We start from the raw sequence: 17,229 nt of genomic DNA, 5'->3' as shown, positions 1-17,229 counted from the left end.
AAGCGTTTCAGCTTTCACTTACCTCGTGTCTCTGTGTCACATTTTGGTAGTTCTCACAATAGTTCAGACCCTCCACCCGCAAAAAGATTACAGCTCATTGAAGGCTCAAGATGATGGGTAGCATTTTTTAGCAATAAAGTACTTTAAAAAAAAATTTTTTTTCCTTCTTGCTTTTCAGTTTATTCCTTTTTTAAAATTTTATTTTTATTGGAGTATAGTTGCTTTACAGTATTGTGTTAGTTTATACTGTACAGCAAAGTGATTCAGCTATACGTATACATATATCCTCTCTTTTTTGGATTTCCTTCTCATTTAGGTCACCACAGAGCATTGAGTAGAGTTCCCTGTGCTATACAGTAGGTGGCAATAAAGTACTTTTTGTTTTTTAATTTTTAATTTTTTGGCTGCGTTGGGTCTTCGTTGCTGCGCATGGGCTTTCTCTAGTTGCAGAGCGAGCGGGGGCTTCTCTTCGTTTCAGTGCGCAGGCTTCTCACTGCGGTGGCTTCTCTTGTTGCGGAGCACGGGCTCTAGGCGCGCGGGCTTCAGTAGTTGTGGCTCTCAGGCTCTAGAGCGCAGGCTCAGTAGTTGTGGCACACGGGCTTAGTTGCTCTGCGGCATGTGGGATCTTCCCAGACCAGGGATCAAACCTGCGTGCCCTGCTTTGGCAGGTGGATTCTTAACCACTGCGCCACCAGGGAAGTCCCTAAAGTAATTTTTAATTAAGGTGTCTACATTATTTCTTTAGACGTAATGCTATCGCACACTTAATAGACTGCAGTATAGTGTAAACATAACTTTTATATGCTCCTGGAGACCAAAAAAATCCTGTGACTGGCTTTATTGCAGTGGTCCGGAACCAAACCCCCAGTATCTCCAAAGTATGGCTGTATCGTATTATGTCCAAAGCATCGTCCACCTCCCCTTCAGCCCAGTGCAGAGGAAGTGCCCAGTGAGGAGGGCCTTGATCTTGCTGCACCTTTACCAGCGATGCAGAGACGGGCTCTGATCCCATCCAGCCATCCCAAGGCTAATGCTACTATCTCTGTTTGACATTCCAGGTGTCTGTGACCTTCGATGATGTGGCCGTGACTTTTACCCGGGAGGAGTGGGGGCAGCTGGACCCGGCTCAGAGGACCCTGTACCAGGAGGTGATGCTGGAAAACTGCGGGCTCCTGGTGTCTCTGGGTAAGGCCTTGCGACTCTGCCATGCAGAGGACCTGCCACCTCCTTTATCCCAAACTCTGGCTCCGTCTTGGCTGGTCAAGAAGGCCTCAGGAGCCCTCCCTCCCCCTTCCTCACAGCTTCAGTCATGTTTGAGATTCATCTCTTCCTGCCTGCTATCCCTGTGTCTCTTTGAATAAAGTTCCTTTTTGGCTCCTAGAAAATGATGGAAGGAAACAGGGATGTTTTGCAGAACCCAAAGGCAGAATTTCTTGTTGGGCCGTATGATGGGCTGATGTAGGAAATGGGAACCACCAGGATTATGCCCTGACTTCTGGATCTCCTGTTCTGGTTTTCCCTCTGGCTTTGTTCACGTCTCTGTCTTTTCAAAATGGCTTTTGTGTCTCAGCAAGTTTGTGGCAGGAGTGGCCACCCCAGTCCCTGCTCTCTGTAGCCCCCAGATGCCTTGTTTTTACTTCTTTGCATACTTAACATTGTTTCTTTTTCTTTCTCTACTGCTGGGCTCTAGGGGGTTGTCCCTGAGGCAGGAGTGGCCACCTGAGCCCATACTTCCCTGAGCTTCTACCCCAGTGCCCAGCACAGACTGGCCTCTGTCTGAGGTTCTTATTTCACATTCCAGACCGGGAGCTGACTGGGTGGGACTGGTGGCTCAAGTGTCCCCTGCAAGCCAGTCCACAGGGCTGTGAGTGATGGGAGGGTCTCCAGGAAGAGGGTGAGGCAGGTGGGGTCTCGGGAGGTCTTTGCCTTCAGTGCCAACAGGTATTGTTGTAAACCACAGGATCTCGGTTATGGGGCTTTTCTGTTCTCCTGTGCCTTCATGATCGTCTCTCATTTCCTGAGTCCTGGCCAAGATCCTCTGCTAGTCCAAGAGAGAGAAGCTGAGAGAGTAGTGCTTCTCAGTACTTGGCGGTTTTGTCCCCAGGAGACACTTGGAAGTCTGCAGCCACATGTGACTGTCACACCTGGGGTGTGGGTGGTCCCGGCATCTAGCAGGTTAGAATCCAGAGATGTTGCTTAGTGCCTGAGGCTGGACAAGACAGCCCCATTCAACAAAGGATGATCCCGCCCACAAGGGCAAGAGAGCCAAGGTGGAGAGACAGCAGCCTGAGGATAATCACCTTCGACCTCGCAGTTTGAGGGAAAGGAGAGCTGTAAATCCAGGGCTTAGGGTAAGACATGCCTGTTTTTAGAGAATTGGGATTGTGTTCTGTGTTACACAAAATTAGGAAACGTTTGACATATTTAGATATTTTATAACAAAATTTTAAAAATAAAAAGGTCCACTATCTGGTCCTGCTGACCCTTCACTCTCCCCCGCATGCTTTCCCCGAGCTCGGTCTGCTCTGAGCACGCTGGTGTCTTGCTATTTCCTGTGCACATACTTAACATACTTGCCTCGGGCCTCTGCAGTTGCTCTTCTCTGTGCCTGGTGGGTGTGGGTGTGCTTGGGCCTCTCACATGGCTGCCCCTTCTCAGCACAGTCACCACCTCCTCACCAGCTGTTTCCTGATCACGAAATCTCTTGGAGGCCCCTCCCCTGTCACAGTCGCTTTTCCCCGTCACCCTATTTATATCCTTGTAAGCCAGTGGTTCTCATCCAAGGATGATGTTGTCCCCCAGGGGACACATGACAACGTCTGGAGACATTTGGATTGTCCCAACTGGGATGTAGATGCTACAGGCATCTATTGAGTGGAGACCTGGAACGCTTCTACACATCCTTATGCTGCACAGGACACACACACTCCCTCCCCTTCTCCTCAACAAAGAATTTCCTGGATCTAAATGTCAGTTGAACAGAGGCTGAGAGACCCTGTTTCTGAAGGCTCACGGACACTTCACCAGGAGCACTGAGAGACACCCTGAGGAAGCCAGTCCTTTATTTTGTGTCTTTCCTGCCTCCTGATTATGTAGTGAAAATCTGGGTTCAGTACTGAACACCTCCCCCCACCCCCACTATTGCTAATTTCCCATTTTCAGCAGAGGGAGCCCCGTCCCTGAGCAGCAGCATGAGCTCGCTGGCACTTAACCTCACCCTTCGGATTTTATTGCTGCCTTTTCAGGTTGACCTGCCATCGACTCAAGTGACTCTGGGTTTCTGTTTCCCATTTACCAGAGCTAAACAGGATTCCCTTTTTGAACGAATGTAAGAAAAATAAAAAGTGGGTCACTTTTAAGAAAAATGTTAATGTTAATACTAGTCACAGCTCACTCTGGTCATTGGAGGACTGACTGCATATCAGGCCTGTTCCAGGCACCCATTTGATTCTCATGCTCTCCTGGGCCTTAGCAAAGTCAGGAAAACTCAGCTACTGCACTGAGTCTCATACAGCTGAACTTACACAGTAAAGAACATACACCTTCATTGATGAAGCTGTCCTCTGTGGGTTTATTTTAAGCAACAGTCCTTTTATGAAATATTGATGAAAGTAGATGTTATTTGATGTTTCTATAAATGTCCAATGTGACCATACACCGCCGTGTAGGATTCTCAATTTTATTATTTTCTAGTAGTTCATGAAACGCTGAAGTCTAGAGTCACGGAGTCTGCCCCTCCCCCGGCCCCTGTTCCCAGCGGGTGAGTCTTCGTGCTCACACCCCTGCCTCACAGCTGCCCTGCACTTGGTCTCAGGATGCTGGCCCCACTCAGGGGTGTTTGCTGTTTCCTCCTTAGTGTAGTGCTGGGGAGCCCAGGGTCCGGAGCCAGGCTCTTATGTTCAGTCCCCACTCTGCTCCTTAAAACCTTGTGGTCCTGGGCAAATTACTGAAGCTGTCTGTGCCTGGGGGTGCTCGTTGGTAACGTGGGGTAAGATGGTACCTGCTTGCCGGGGCCGTAGCAAGGGTCCATGGCTAACTTACGGGAAGGGGTCAGAACTGTGCCTCGTGTGGCCAGGTTACGTGCAGGTTAGCAGTTGAGAAGCTCGCTGCCGCCACTACCGCTGTTACTCCTCAGGAGTCACATCATCCCCGTGCCTGGATCCAGCACCTTCTGGAACAGTGTTGTGTAGCTTTGTGGTAAAACAGCGCACAGAGCAGAGATGGCCAGACCTGGCCTCCATGTTGGCTCAGCCATTCACCAATTCTGGCCTCTCTGGCAAATCACATTATCTGCCTGAGCGTTGGTTTCTGTATGGTTTTTATCTATAAAATAGGGCTACTCACAGACATAGAACACAAACTTATGGTAACCAAAGTTGGGGGGTGGGGTGTGAGGGATAAATTAGGAGTTTGGGATCAACAGATACACACTACCATATATAAAATAGATAAACAACAAGGTTCTACCGTATAGCACAAGGAACTATATATATTCAATATGTTATAATAACCTATAATGGAAGAGAATCTGAAAAAGAATATGTATATGTGTGTGTGTGTGTGTGTGTGTGTATATATAAATACACACACACACACACACACACACACACACATATATACATATATATAACTGAGTCACTTTGCTGTACACCTGAAACTAATACGACGTTGTAAATGAACTATAATTTTTTAAAAAATGGTGCTGATCACAATATGTACTTGCTGGGAATGCTGTGAGGAAGTCCTAGGATAGAATCCTCTGTGGCCTATAGTAAGAACAATACAAAACTTCGCTTGGGTTCTAAAGAAAGAACTACGTCAATGAAGACACATAACTTGTTTTGAATGAAAAGAGTCAATTTTCTTTTTTTTTTTTTTTTTGGCTGCACCATGCAGCTTTCGGGATCTTAGTTCCCCAGCAGGGATTGAACCCATTGCCCCCTGCAGTGGAAGCACAGAGTCCTAATCACAGGACCGCCAGGGAATTCCCAAGAGTCAATATTTTAAATATGTTAGTTGTTTAAATTACTTCATAAATTTATTTCAATTTTGAAATGATGTAATGCATTTAAGTATTTTGAACACAGTCCTTTTACTACGATTATACACTATATGTTAGTTTTTGACCTAGGAATAAAAACTCCATGGCAGTGTGGCATGTCTTTGGTTTCCAGTTCACAATTCAGCATTTTGTATATGCATGGGCGCAGCTTCATTCTGAGGTCTTGTCCACATCCTGAAGTCCCACACTAGATCGAGAGGTTTTCTTTGTTTTCACAGAAATCCTAGTGTCTTCTTCCTTTCTCCATGAACAGGGTGTCCTGTTCCCAGACCTGAGCTGATCTACCAGCTGGAGCAGGGGCAGGAGCTGTGGACGGTGAAGAAAGACCTCTCCCAAAGCACCTGTCCAGGTAGGAGCCAAGGTGTGGGCAGCTGGGAGACCCTGCAGGGGGAAGCCACTGGCCCTGGTTCCTTGGGGAAGCGTCTTGTTCGGGCCTCTGTGGTGGTCTGGAGGCCACGGAGCCCTTTGACCCCAGGTCCCTCTGTCCTCCTGGAGGATAGAGGTGCATGAGCTGAGATGTGTCCTGGGCTCCAGCTGCCTGGGCTTCAAGCCTGGGTGCTGACCGATCACCAGCTCTGTAGCCCTAGTGAACTTCGGGATCTCGTTGTGTCTTTGTATATATAAGTTTGACCAAGTTAAATCTTAGCTGCCATGTCAGACAGACTCCAGCATCTTAGTGCTCAGCATATGGAAGCACTTGTTCTTTTTTTGTATTTCTTTCTTTCTTTCTTTCTTTTGCCACGCCTTGCAGCATGCAGGATCTTAGTTCCCCGACCAGGGGTCGAACCCGTGACCCCTGCAGTGGAAGCTTGGAGTCTTAACCACTGGACCGCCAGGGATGTCCCTGGAAGCACTTTTTCCGAGTCACACCCGGTCCGTGTGACTGTGCAGCACACAGCTGTTCAGGGACCCAGGTCCGCTCTGCTGTCAGCATGTGGCTTGAAGGTTGTCCTGACCTCCTGCAGCTGGCAGAGGAGAGTGAGAGGGCAAGGAAGATGCCACCCCAACTCCCACAAACACCAGCCCCACCCTTCCGCTGACAGGCACTAGGCACTTGGCCACACTCGGGGGACGGGGCTGGGAGATGGGGCTGAGCCGTGTGTCCAAGGAGAAGAGCAGATGGTTTGGCGAGTGTGGTCTGCTGCGCTCAGTCTGTTCGTGATAGTTGCTCCGTCCCCGGGTTGTTGGGGATGTGGTCACATAACACGTTAAAGCATGACACCGCTTAGCACAGCGTCTGCGCCGCAGTCAGTGGCTCGTGGGAAGTAAGCCGTTGGTGTCATTCATGTCCCTGTATTGTAGTGAGTAATGCATCTCACGTTTCCCTCTGACCTCTGAGGAAAAAGGCCTTCCTTCCTCTCCCAGCTCCTCTTCAGCTCTCCTCTGCCTCCCCTTTCCCACCCTGTCTGTCCAGACACTCAAGAAGCCTTCCCCTGTTGCACGTCTCCCTACTCCTCCTGTTTGGTAAAACCTGACGGTGACATTTGTCCTGCTGTGCCCCCCATCTGGGCTGCTGAGGGCACTGGGGCCGCCATGTGTGGTGATGGGGCCCCTGCAGAGTCGTGCTCTTTCCCTCCTAGTCCCTCGGGCGGCCCCACCAGCCTGCGAGTGTCTGTGTGCAGCCCATCGACAGCCCCTCAGAGGGGCAGTTCCGAGCCTCTGCCCGCTGCTCTCTGCCCTTCTCCACCTGAATATCTCAGAGGCACCCAGTCAACATGCCTGGCGAGGAACCTGTCACGATGCTCACTCCTCCCCTCCCAAGTTAGAGCGCATGGTCCTGCCGTCCAAGCAGGTTGGAGACTGGAGACAGCCCCAGAGACTTCCTCACCCCTCCACCTCCAGCGGCCCCTACATCTGGCCACCTCCCACATCCCGTCCATTTTACATCGTGTACATCTCCTGAAGCTGTCACTTCTGCCACCTCCCATCAGATCTGTCCCTGCATTCTGAGTCCAAGCTCTCATCATCTTTTCCTTGCGGGATGCTAGTAGTTCCCCTAACTGGTCTCTACATCTGCCTTGTGCCTCTGGTCAGCTCTGTGTCCTGCATGAGCTACCCCAGGTGTAGCCACAGATGTCTCAGCACGTGACCATTAATGTGTCAGCAAGTTTTCATGTTGAAAGTAAAGTCTGCCTCCTCACATTGCTTGATCTTCAGCCCTTCCACACTCATTTGGACTCTCATATCTGTAGCTTCTCTTTTCACCTAGTTGAAGAGGTCTTGCCCCTGGGCATGGCCAGTTCCGACATCAGAATCTAGAAAATAGCTTTTCATGAAAGTGCCTTCATCACTTATATTCTGCTTGTTTTATAACTTTATCCTTTTCTCTGCTCAAAGTAAAAATATGCTGAAGTTCCTTATAGTGAAGAAAATAAATTAAAAATGTTCTTGTCTCACACTGTATTCATCCATTGTCTGTAGCATTTAATTGTTCACATTTTTTCACTCTCACAGTGCTGCCAAGAACATTTGTATATATTAGTCATCTTGCTCATGTTTAGGGCTGTCTTTTAATGTTTCTTAGAGTGAAATTTTTGGATTATAGGCTGTGCAAATTCTCAAGTTTACAAGATAATTCCTGTTGTGTTCTAAAGGGGCTATACCAATTACACTTCCACCAGGAAAGAGTGGAGGTTTCTTCAACCCATACCTTGACCAATACCTGGTATTATAAGGCTCCTCAATTTTTTTTTTTTTTTTTTAATTTTATTTTTATTTTTTGGCTGCGTTGGGTCTTCGTTGCTGTGCGCGGGCTTTCTCTGGTTGCGGCGAGTGGGGGCTACTCTTTGTTGCAGTGCGCGGGCTTCTCATTGCGGTGGCTTCTCTTGTTGCGGAGCATGGGCTCTAGGCGCGCGGGCTTCAGTAGTTGTGGCTCGCGGGCTCAGTAGTTGTGGCTCGCGGGCTCAGTAGTTGTGGCTCGCGGGCTCAGTAGTTGTGGCTCGCGGGCTCTAGAGTGCAGGCTCAGTAGTTGTGACGCACGGGCTTAGCTGCTCCGCGGCATGTGGGATCTTCCCAGACCAGGGCTCAAACCCGTGCCCCCTGCATTGGCAGGCGAATTCTTAACTACTGCACCACCAGGGAAGCCCCGGCTCCTCAATTTTTGACAATCAAATGAATACAGATTGTATCCCACATGGCTTTGATTTGCTTTTCCTTCGTTCATAAGGAACTTTAGCACCTTATCGTATGATTGTGGGTCAATCTATGAATTAAGTTTTCTTCTTTGAAATGTCGTTTCATGATAAATGTCTATTTTTTTTTTTTACTTTTTTTTTTTTTTTTTTTTTTAGAAATTCACGTTCTTTTATTTATTTATTTATTTATTCATGACTGTGTTGAGTCCTCGTCTCTGTGCGAGGGCTTTCTCCAGCTGCGGCAAGCGGGGACCACTCTTCATCGCGGTGCGCGGGCCTCTCACCATCGCAGCCTCTCTCGCTGCGGAGCACAGGCTCCAGACGCGCAGGCTCAGTAATTGTGGCTCACGGGCCCAGTTGCTCCGCGGCATGTGGGATCTTCCCAGGCCAGGGCTCGAACCCGTGTCCCCTGCATTGGCAGGCAGACTCTCAACCACTGCGCCACCAGGGAAGCCCCTATTTTATTCTATTGACTTGTTTGCATTTTCTTGTTTCTTAATAAATTTATTTATTTATTTTTTTGTTTTTGGCTGCCTTGGGTCTTTGTTGCTGCGCACAGGCTTTCTTTAGTTGCGGCGAGCAGGGGCTACTCTTTGTTGTGGTGTGTGGGCTTCTCATTGCAGTGGCTTCTCTTGTTGTGGAGCACAGGCTCTAGGTGCACGGGCTTCAGTAGTTGAGGCACGCGGGCTCAGTAGTTACGGCTCGTGGGCTCTAGAGTGCAGGCTCAGTAGTTGTGGCACACGGGCTTAGTGGCTACACGGCATGTGGGATCTTCCCGGACCAGGGCTCGAACCCGTGTTCCCTGCGTTGGCAGGCAGATTCTTAACCGCTGCGCCACCAGGGAAGCCCTGCATTTTCTTTTTTTTTTTATAAATTTTATTTATTTATTTAATTTTTTTAGCTGCATTGGGTTTTCGTTGCTGCACATGGGCTTTCTCTAGTTGTGGCGAGCAGGGGCTACTCTTTGTTGCAGTGCACATGCTCCTCATTGCAGTGGCTTCTCTTGTTGTGGAGTGTGGGCTCTAGGCGTGTGAGCTTCAGTAGTTGTGGCACACAGGCTGAGTTGCTCCGTGGCATGTGGGATCTTCCCAGACCAGGGATTGAACCCATGTTCCCTGCATTGGCAGGTGGATTCTTAACCGCTGCACCACCAGGGAAGTCCCGCATTTTCTTTTTGATTTGTAGGGATTCTTTGTGCGTTACTCATGTTATCTTTTTTTGTGGGTGTGGTAAAATGCAGATAGTGTAAAATTTATCATCTTAGCCATTTTTAAGTATATATTGAATGGTATTAAATAGAGTCATAATGTCGTGTAGCCATCACCACCAGCCTTCTCTATAACTCTTCATCATTTGAAACTCTGTACCCATTATACAATAACCCCCCTATGTCCCTACCATGCCCTGCCCCTGGCAACCACAGTCTTTCTGTGTCTGTGATTTTTTACTACTCTAAGTACCTCATATAAATAGAGTCACACACTATTTTGTTTGTGTGACTGGCTTATTTCACTCAACATAACGTCCTCCAGGTTTATCCATGTTGTAGCGTGTGTTAAAATGTCATTCCCTTTTAAGGCTCGGTAATATTCTTGTTTGTGTGTGTGTGTCACATTTTGCTTATCCATTCATCCCTTGGTGGAAACTTGGGTTGCTTCCATGTTTTAGCTATTGTGAATGACGCTGCTGTGAACATGGGTGTACAAATGTCTTTGAGACCATGATTTCAATTCTTTTGGGCATATAACAAGAAATGAAATTACTGGATCATTTAGTATCAATATTTCCATTTTTAATTTTTTGAGGAACTGCCATACTGTTTTCCACAGTCTGTGCCAATTTGCATTCCTACCAACAGTGTACAAGAGTTTCAGTTTCTCCACATCTTCACCAACATTTGTTATTCTCTGTTTTTTCCGCTAGTAGCTGTCCTAGTGGTTGTGAGACGGTATCTCATTATAGTTTTGATTTTCATTTCCCTAATGATTAGTGATGTTGAACATCTTTTCTTGTGCTTATTAGCCATTTGTATATCTTTGAAGAAATGTCTATTCAAGTCCTTTGCCCATTTTTGTATCAGGCTATTTTTTTATTTGTTTTGTTAAGTTTGAGTTCTCTATATTCTGGTTATTAATCCCTTTTCAGATATATGATTTGCAAATATTTTGTCACATTCTTTGGATTATCTTTTTACTCCATTGATAGTGTCTTGATGCACAAATTTTCCTAATTTTCATGAACTACAATTTTTCTATTTTTTCTTTTGTTGCCTGTGCCTTTGGTGTCATATCTGAGAAATTTTTGCCAAATCCAGTGCCATGCCACATTTGCCCTGTTTTCTTCTCTCCATTTTTTTTTAAAATAAATTTATTTATTTTATTTTTGGCTGTGTTGGGTCTTTGTTGCTGTGCATGGGCTTTTCTCTAGTTGCGGTGAGCGGGGGCTACTCCTCGTTGCGGAGCACGGGCCCTAGGCATGTGGGCTCAGTAGTTGTGTCTCACGGGCTCTAGAACGCAGGCTCAGCAGTTGTGGTGCACGGGCCCAGCCGCTCCGCAGCATGTGGGATCGTCCCGGACTAAGGCTCGAACCCGTGTCCCCTGCACTGGCAGGCGGACTCCCAACCACTGTGCCACCAGGGAAGTCCCTTCTCTCCATTTTGAGTTAATTTTTGTATATGATGTTAGATAAGGGTCCAATTTCATTCTTTTGCATGTAGATATTCAGTTTTCCCGGCACCATTTATTGTAAACACTGTCCTTTCCCCCGTTGAATGGTTTTGGCGCCCTTGTCAAAAATCATTTCATGATATATGTGGGGGTTTATTTCTGGGCTCTCGATTCTATTCCCTTGGTGTGTTTGTCTGATTTTATGCCAGTAGCACACTGTATTTGATTATTGTAGTTTTGTAGTAAGTTTTGAAATCGGGAATTTTCTGTTCTTCAGCTTTGTTCTTCTTTTGCAAGAGTGTTTTGGCTATTCAGGGTCTCTTCAGGTGCACTATAGATTTTAGGGTGGATTTTTTTTATTTCTGCAAAAAATTTTGCTGGAGGACTTCCCTGGCGGACCAGTGGTTAAGACTCTGGGCTTCCAATGCAGGGGGCGTGGGTTTGATCCCCAGTCGTCGGGGAACTAAGATCCCCCGTGCCATGCGGCGCAGCCAAAAGATTAAAAAAAAAATGTTGTTGGGATTTTGATAGGGATTGCATTGAATCTGTAGATCACTTTGGGTAGTATTGATATCTTAACAATGTCAGGTTTCCAAATTGGGAACGTGGTATGTGTTTCCGTTTATTTACATCATCTTTAACTCTTTTAGCAATGTTTTGTAGTTTTCATTTTGCAGGTGTTTCACTTTGTTGATTAATTCCTAAGTATTCTTTCTCATGCTATTGTAAATAGAACTGTTTTGTAATTTCATTTTCAGATTGTTCATTATTCATGTATATAAATGCAACTGATTTTTGTGTGTTGACTTTGTATCCTGCTACTTTGCTGAACTCATTTATTCAGTTATTTTGTGATGTTTTTGTGGTTTTTACATGTAATAAACTACCATCTGCAAGCAAAGATAATTTTACCTCTTCCTTTCCAATTTGGATGCTTTTGATTTCTCTTTCTTGCCAAATGCTCTGTCTAGAACTTCCAGTATTACGTTGAATAGAAGTGGTGAAAATGGATGTCCTTAACTTGTTCTGGATCTTAGAGGAAAAGCTTTCAGACTTTCATCATTAAGTATGATGTTTGTTGTGGTTTATCATATATGGCTTTTATTATGTTCAGGTAGTTTCTTTCTATTCCTAGTTTGTGGGTTTTTTTTTTTAATCATGAATTTTGTCAAAGGCTTTTACTGCATCATTTGAGATGATCTTGTGGGCTTTTTCCTTCATTCTGTTAATGTGATGTGTTACACTGATCAATTTTCATATGTTGAACTGTCCTTACGTTACAGGAATAAACTGCATTTGGTCATGGTGTATATTCCTTTCGATATGTTGCTGAATTCGTTTTGCTAATATTTTGTTCAGGATTTTTGCATCAGTGTTCATAAAGGATATTGCTCTGTAGTTTTCTTGTAGTGTACTTGGCTTTGCTATTAGGGTAATGCTTGTCTCAGAATGAGTTTAAAAGTGTTTTGTCCGCTTTAGTTTTCTGGAAGAGTTTGAGGATTGGTCTTAGTTCTTCTTAAAAAATGTTTGGTTAGAATTCACCAGTGAAGCCATCAAGTCCAAGATTTTTCTTTGTTGGGAGATTTTGATTACTAATTCAATCCCTTTCTAGTTATAGGTCTATTCAGATTTTCTATTTCTCCATGATTTAGTCTTCACAGGTTTTGTGTTTCTAGGAATATGTTCATTTCACCTAGGTTTTCCAATTTGTTGGTGTATAGTTCTTCACAGTATTCTCTTATACTCTGTTTTGATTTCTATAGAATCAAAAGTAATATCCCCACTTTCATCTCAGATTTTAGTATTTTGAATATTTTTTTTTTCTTGGTTCATCTAGCTAAAGGTTTGTCAATTTTGTTGATCTTTTCAAATAACTAACTTTTTGTTTCATTGATTTTTCTTTTTTTTTTTTAAATTAATTAATTGATTTATTTTTGGCTGTGTTGGGTCTTCCTTTCTGTGCGAGGGCTTTCTCTAGTTGCGGCAAGTGGGGGCCACTCTTCATCGCGGTGCGTGGGCCTCTCACTATCGCGGCCTCTCTTGTTGCAGAGCACAGGCTCCAGACGCGCAGGCTCAGTAGTTGTGGCTCACGGGCCTAGTTGCTCCGCAGCATGTGGGATCTTCCCAGACTAGGGCTCGAACCCGCGTCCCCTGCATTGGCAGGCAGATTCTTAACCACTGCGCCACCAGGGAAGCCCTCTCTCTTTTTATTCTCTGTACTATTTACCTTTTTAAAAATATTTATTTATTTGTTTGTTTGTTTATTTAACTGTTTGGCCACGGAATGCAGGATCTTAGTTTCCTGACCAGGGATCAAACCCATGCCCCTTGCATTGGGGGCGCAGAGTCTTAACCACTGGACTGCCAGGGAAGTCCCCTGTATTATTTATCTTTAATCTTTCATATTCCCTACTGCTAGGTATGGGTTTAGTTTGCTTTTCTTTTCCTACTTAATTATGTTGTTAGGTTGTTGATTTGAGGTCTTTTTTTTTTTACTGGAAGCATCTATAGCTACAATTCTCCCTCTTAACACTGCTTTCACTGCATCCTGTAAGTTTTGGTATGTTAAGTTTTTGTTTTCATTAGACACAAATCATACTTTGTATGATATCTTTTTAAATCTGTTGAGACTTAATTTGTGGCCTAACCTATGGTCTGCCCTGGAAAATGTCCCATGTACACTTGAGAAGAATGTGTATGCTATTGTTTTTGGGTAAAATATTCTGTATGTATCTGTTAGATCTAGTTGGTTTATTATGTTATTTAAGTCCTCTATTTCTTTACTTATCTTTTGCCTGGTTGTTCTCTCCATTATTGAGAATGGGACGTTGAAGTCTCCATCTGTTGTTGTAGTGCTCTTTCTCCCTTCCATTCTGTCATTCTTTGCTTCATGTATTTTGACCTTCTGTCATTATGTAAATGTTTACAATTGTAATATCTTCTTGCTGTATTATACCTTTTATTTATATAATGTCCTTCATTGTCACTTGTAATCTTTTTTGATTTAAAGCCTATTTTGTCTGATTTTAATATAGAAACCTCTGCTCTCTTTTGGTTAGTATTTGCATGGAGTATCATTTTCCATCCTCTGACTTTCAATCTGTTTGTGTCTTTGGATCTAAAGTGAGTCTCTTGTGGAAAGCATAGAGTTGGATCATGTGGGGTTTTTTTTTTTAATATTTATTTATTTATTTTTGGCTGCGTGGGGTCTTAGTTGTGGCATGTGGGATCTTTTGCTGCAGCACGTGGGCTCTTTGTTGCAATGCGTGGGCTTCTCTCTAGTTGTGGTACATGGGTTCCAGAGCTCGTGGGCTCAGTAGTTGTAGCACATGGGCTCTGTAGTTGAGTGCGTGGGCTCCAGAGTGCATGGGCTGTGTAGTTGCGGCATGTGGGCTCTCTAGTTCTGGCGTGCAGGCTCAGTAGTTGCGGTGCCAGGGCTTAGTTGCCCCAAGGCATGTGGGATCTTAGTTCCCTGACCAAGGATCGAACCCGTGTTGCCTGCATTGGAAGGCAGATTCTTAACCACTGGATCACCAGGGAAGTCTCTGGATCATGTGTTTTTATCAATGCTGCTAATCTCTGTCTTTTAATTGAAGAGTTTAATCCATTTACATTTAAAGTAATTGCTGATATGGAGAGACTTCTGTCATTTTGATATTTGATTTCTATATGCATTATAGCTTTTTTTTCTCGTTTTCTGTGTTATAGTCTTGTGTTTAGTCGATATTTTGTAGTGAAACATTTAAATTCCTTTTTCATTTCCTTTTGCACATATTCTATAGCTATTTGTGGTTACCATGGGAATGACATCTAACATATTAAAGTTTTAACACTAATTTGATTTTATACCAGCTTAACTTCAGTAACAAACAAAAATCCTTTACAGCTGTCATCTCTTCTTTCAATTGTTCATGTCACAAAGTTACATCTTTATATATTGTATGCCTAGAAACTTAAACTACTAATTCTTTTAAATGCATTAGTCTCTTAAATTATGTAGGAAACTACACATGGAGTTATAAACTAAAGTTACAATAATAGTAGCCTTTAGATTAACAATTTTAAAAAGTCTTCTAAATCATGTAAAAACAAAAAGTGGAGTTACACGGGACTTCCCTGGTGGCACAGTGGTTAAGAATCCGCCTGCCAATGCAGGGGACACGGGTTCGAGCCCTGGTCTGGGAGGATCCCACATGCTGTGGAGCCACTAAGCCCATGCACCACAACTACTGAGCCCGCGTGCCACAACTACTGAAGCCTGCGTGCCTAGAGCCCGTGCTCTACAACAAGAGGAGCCACTAAAATGAGAAGCCCGTGCACCGCAACAAAGAGTAGCCCCCCCTCAACACAACTGGAGAAAGCCCGTGTGCAGCAACAAAGACCCAACACAGCCATAAATAAATATATATATATATATATATATATATATAAAGTGGAGTTACAAAGTAACACTAGCTTTTATAATTGCCCGTGTATTTACCTTTATCAAGATCTCTATTTCTTGGTATAGCTTTGAATTACTGTCTAGTGTCCTTACATTTCACCCTGGAATAAGAATTTCTTACAGAGCAGATCCAGTGGTAACAAACTCCTTTAGCTTTCATATATGGGAATGTCTTAATTTCTTCCTCACTTTTTTTTTTGGCTGTGCTGAGCTGCATGTGAGATCTTAGTTCCCTGACAAGGGATCAAACCTGCACCCCCTGCCTTGGAAGCATGGAGTCTTAACCACTTGACCACCAGGGAAGTCCCTCTTCCTCCCTCTTGAAGGACAGTTTTGCCAGATACAGGATTCTTACTTGACACTTTTTGTTTGTTTGTTTTACACTTGAGTATATTGAACCACTGCTTTCTGACCTCCCAAGTTTCTGATGGGAAATCTGCTGAAAATCTTATTGAGTGCCCCTTGTATGTAACAAGTTGCTTCATACTTGCTATACTCTTATCTATCTTTGGCTTTCAAAAATTTGATTGTAATTTTCTCAGTGTGAGTCTCTTTATTTTTCTTGGAATTCATTGAGCTTCTTGGATGTTTCGTCAAATTTGGGAAGTTTTCCGCTATTTCTTCAAATATTCTCTCTGACCCTTTCTCTCTCCTCTTTCTGGGACTTCCCTAATGAGTATGTTGATTCATTGGGTGTATCACAGGTCCCTTGGGCTCTACTCACTATTTTTCAATCTTTTCTTTTTTTCTGTTTCTCAGACTCAATATTTTTCATTGTCCTATCTTCAAGTTTGCAGATTATTTCTTCTTCCTGCTCAAATTTTTTTTTGAATCCCTCTAGTGAGTTTTTCATTTTAGTTACTGAACTTGTTGCTCCTGAATTTCTTTTTCATTTCTTTTTTTTGTTTGCCGTGCCACATGGCTTGCGGGATCTTAGTTCCCTGACCAGGGATCAAACCTGGGCCCCCTGCAGTGAGAGCATGGAACCCTAACCACTGGACCGCCAGGGAATTCCCTCTTTTTCATTTCTTTTTAGGTTTTCTTTTTTTGTATTGATGGTTCTATTTTGTTTTTACCTAGTTTTCTTGACTTTCTCTGTATCTTCCTTTAGCTCCTTGAGCTTTTTTAAGATGGTTGTTGTAAAGTCTTTGTCCAATAGGTTTGCATCAGATGTTTTTTAGGAACAGATTTTGGAGAGGTTCCAAACATAAGCTACTATGTTCTCAGACTCGTTAGCCTCCTGGAATTGATGTATGGCAATATATGCATGAAATATTGCCAACCTAAGAATTTCACCGAGTCTCATTATATAAGCACAGCTGATTAAATTAGTGCCTGTATGACTCAGTCTCCTGCCCTCCTTCTGTTTCTGGAGGTCTAGTTGTTATCTTATGGCTTAAAACCCCAACCTTCTGATCACATAGTTGGTCTTTCAGGCTTTGCACTGAGTCATCTCTTCACCATGAACTCTCTGTGAGCCCAGATGAGTTACTTATTTGCATAACTATCCAGTCTGGAATTGACCGTGTCTTTTTCCAGCACCCTGTCCCGTCACCCAGCTAGTTCTCTGGGTTTCCCTTTCAAGGTGTCAACAGTCCAAGGATCAGGAAAGAAAGAAATTGTTATCCTGGGATTCAGAGGTCAGGAAACATGGCAGACACAGAGACACTATTTTCATCTTCATTTCTTTCACTGAAATATTGATTTTCTTTCTTCCATGTTGGCATTATTAACAGGTCTTTTTGTGTATTGAATTTCTTTCAGGTGACAAAGGAAAGCCCAAGACCACAGAACCTACCACTTGTGAGCCAGCCCTGTCTGAGGGAGTCTCACTCCAGAAACAACTAATACAAAGAGTTTCAGAGGACTCCCAGTTGGGCCAAATCAACGATAAGGAACGGTCATTGGAAATGCAAGAAGGAC

The 17,229-nt window shown here is 44.2% G+C and overlaps 1 protein-coding gene across 1 annotated transcript in view; it reads left to right on the top strand.

Annotated features, from left to right (window-relative positions):
• Window positions 1-17,229, top strand: part of LOC309648118 (uncharacterized protein) — a 52,773-nt gene that overhangs the window by 2,382 nt on the left and 33,162 nt on the right. The window contains exons 2-3 of the mRNA XM_082436265.1: window positions 1,059-1,185; window positions 5,316-5,411. Coding sequence (XP_082292391.1) covers window positions 1,059-1,185; window positions 5,316-5,411 — 223 coding nt within the window. The remainder of the gene's footprint in view (window positions 1-1,058; window positions 1,186-5,315; window positions 5,412-17,229) is intronic.

This window comes from Balaenoptera physalus, assembly GCF_965194825.1.
Source record: "Balaenoptera physalus genome assembly, chromosome: 19".
In the NCBI taxonomy this organism is placed as follows: domain Eukaryota; kingdom Metazoa; phylum Chordata; class Mammalia; order Artiodactyla; family Balaenopteridae; genus Balaenoptera; species Balaenoptera physalus.
This window is presented reverse-complemented; position numbering and strand designations above follow the sequence as displayed.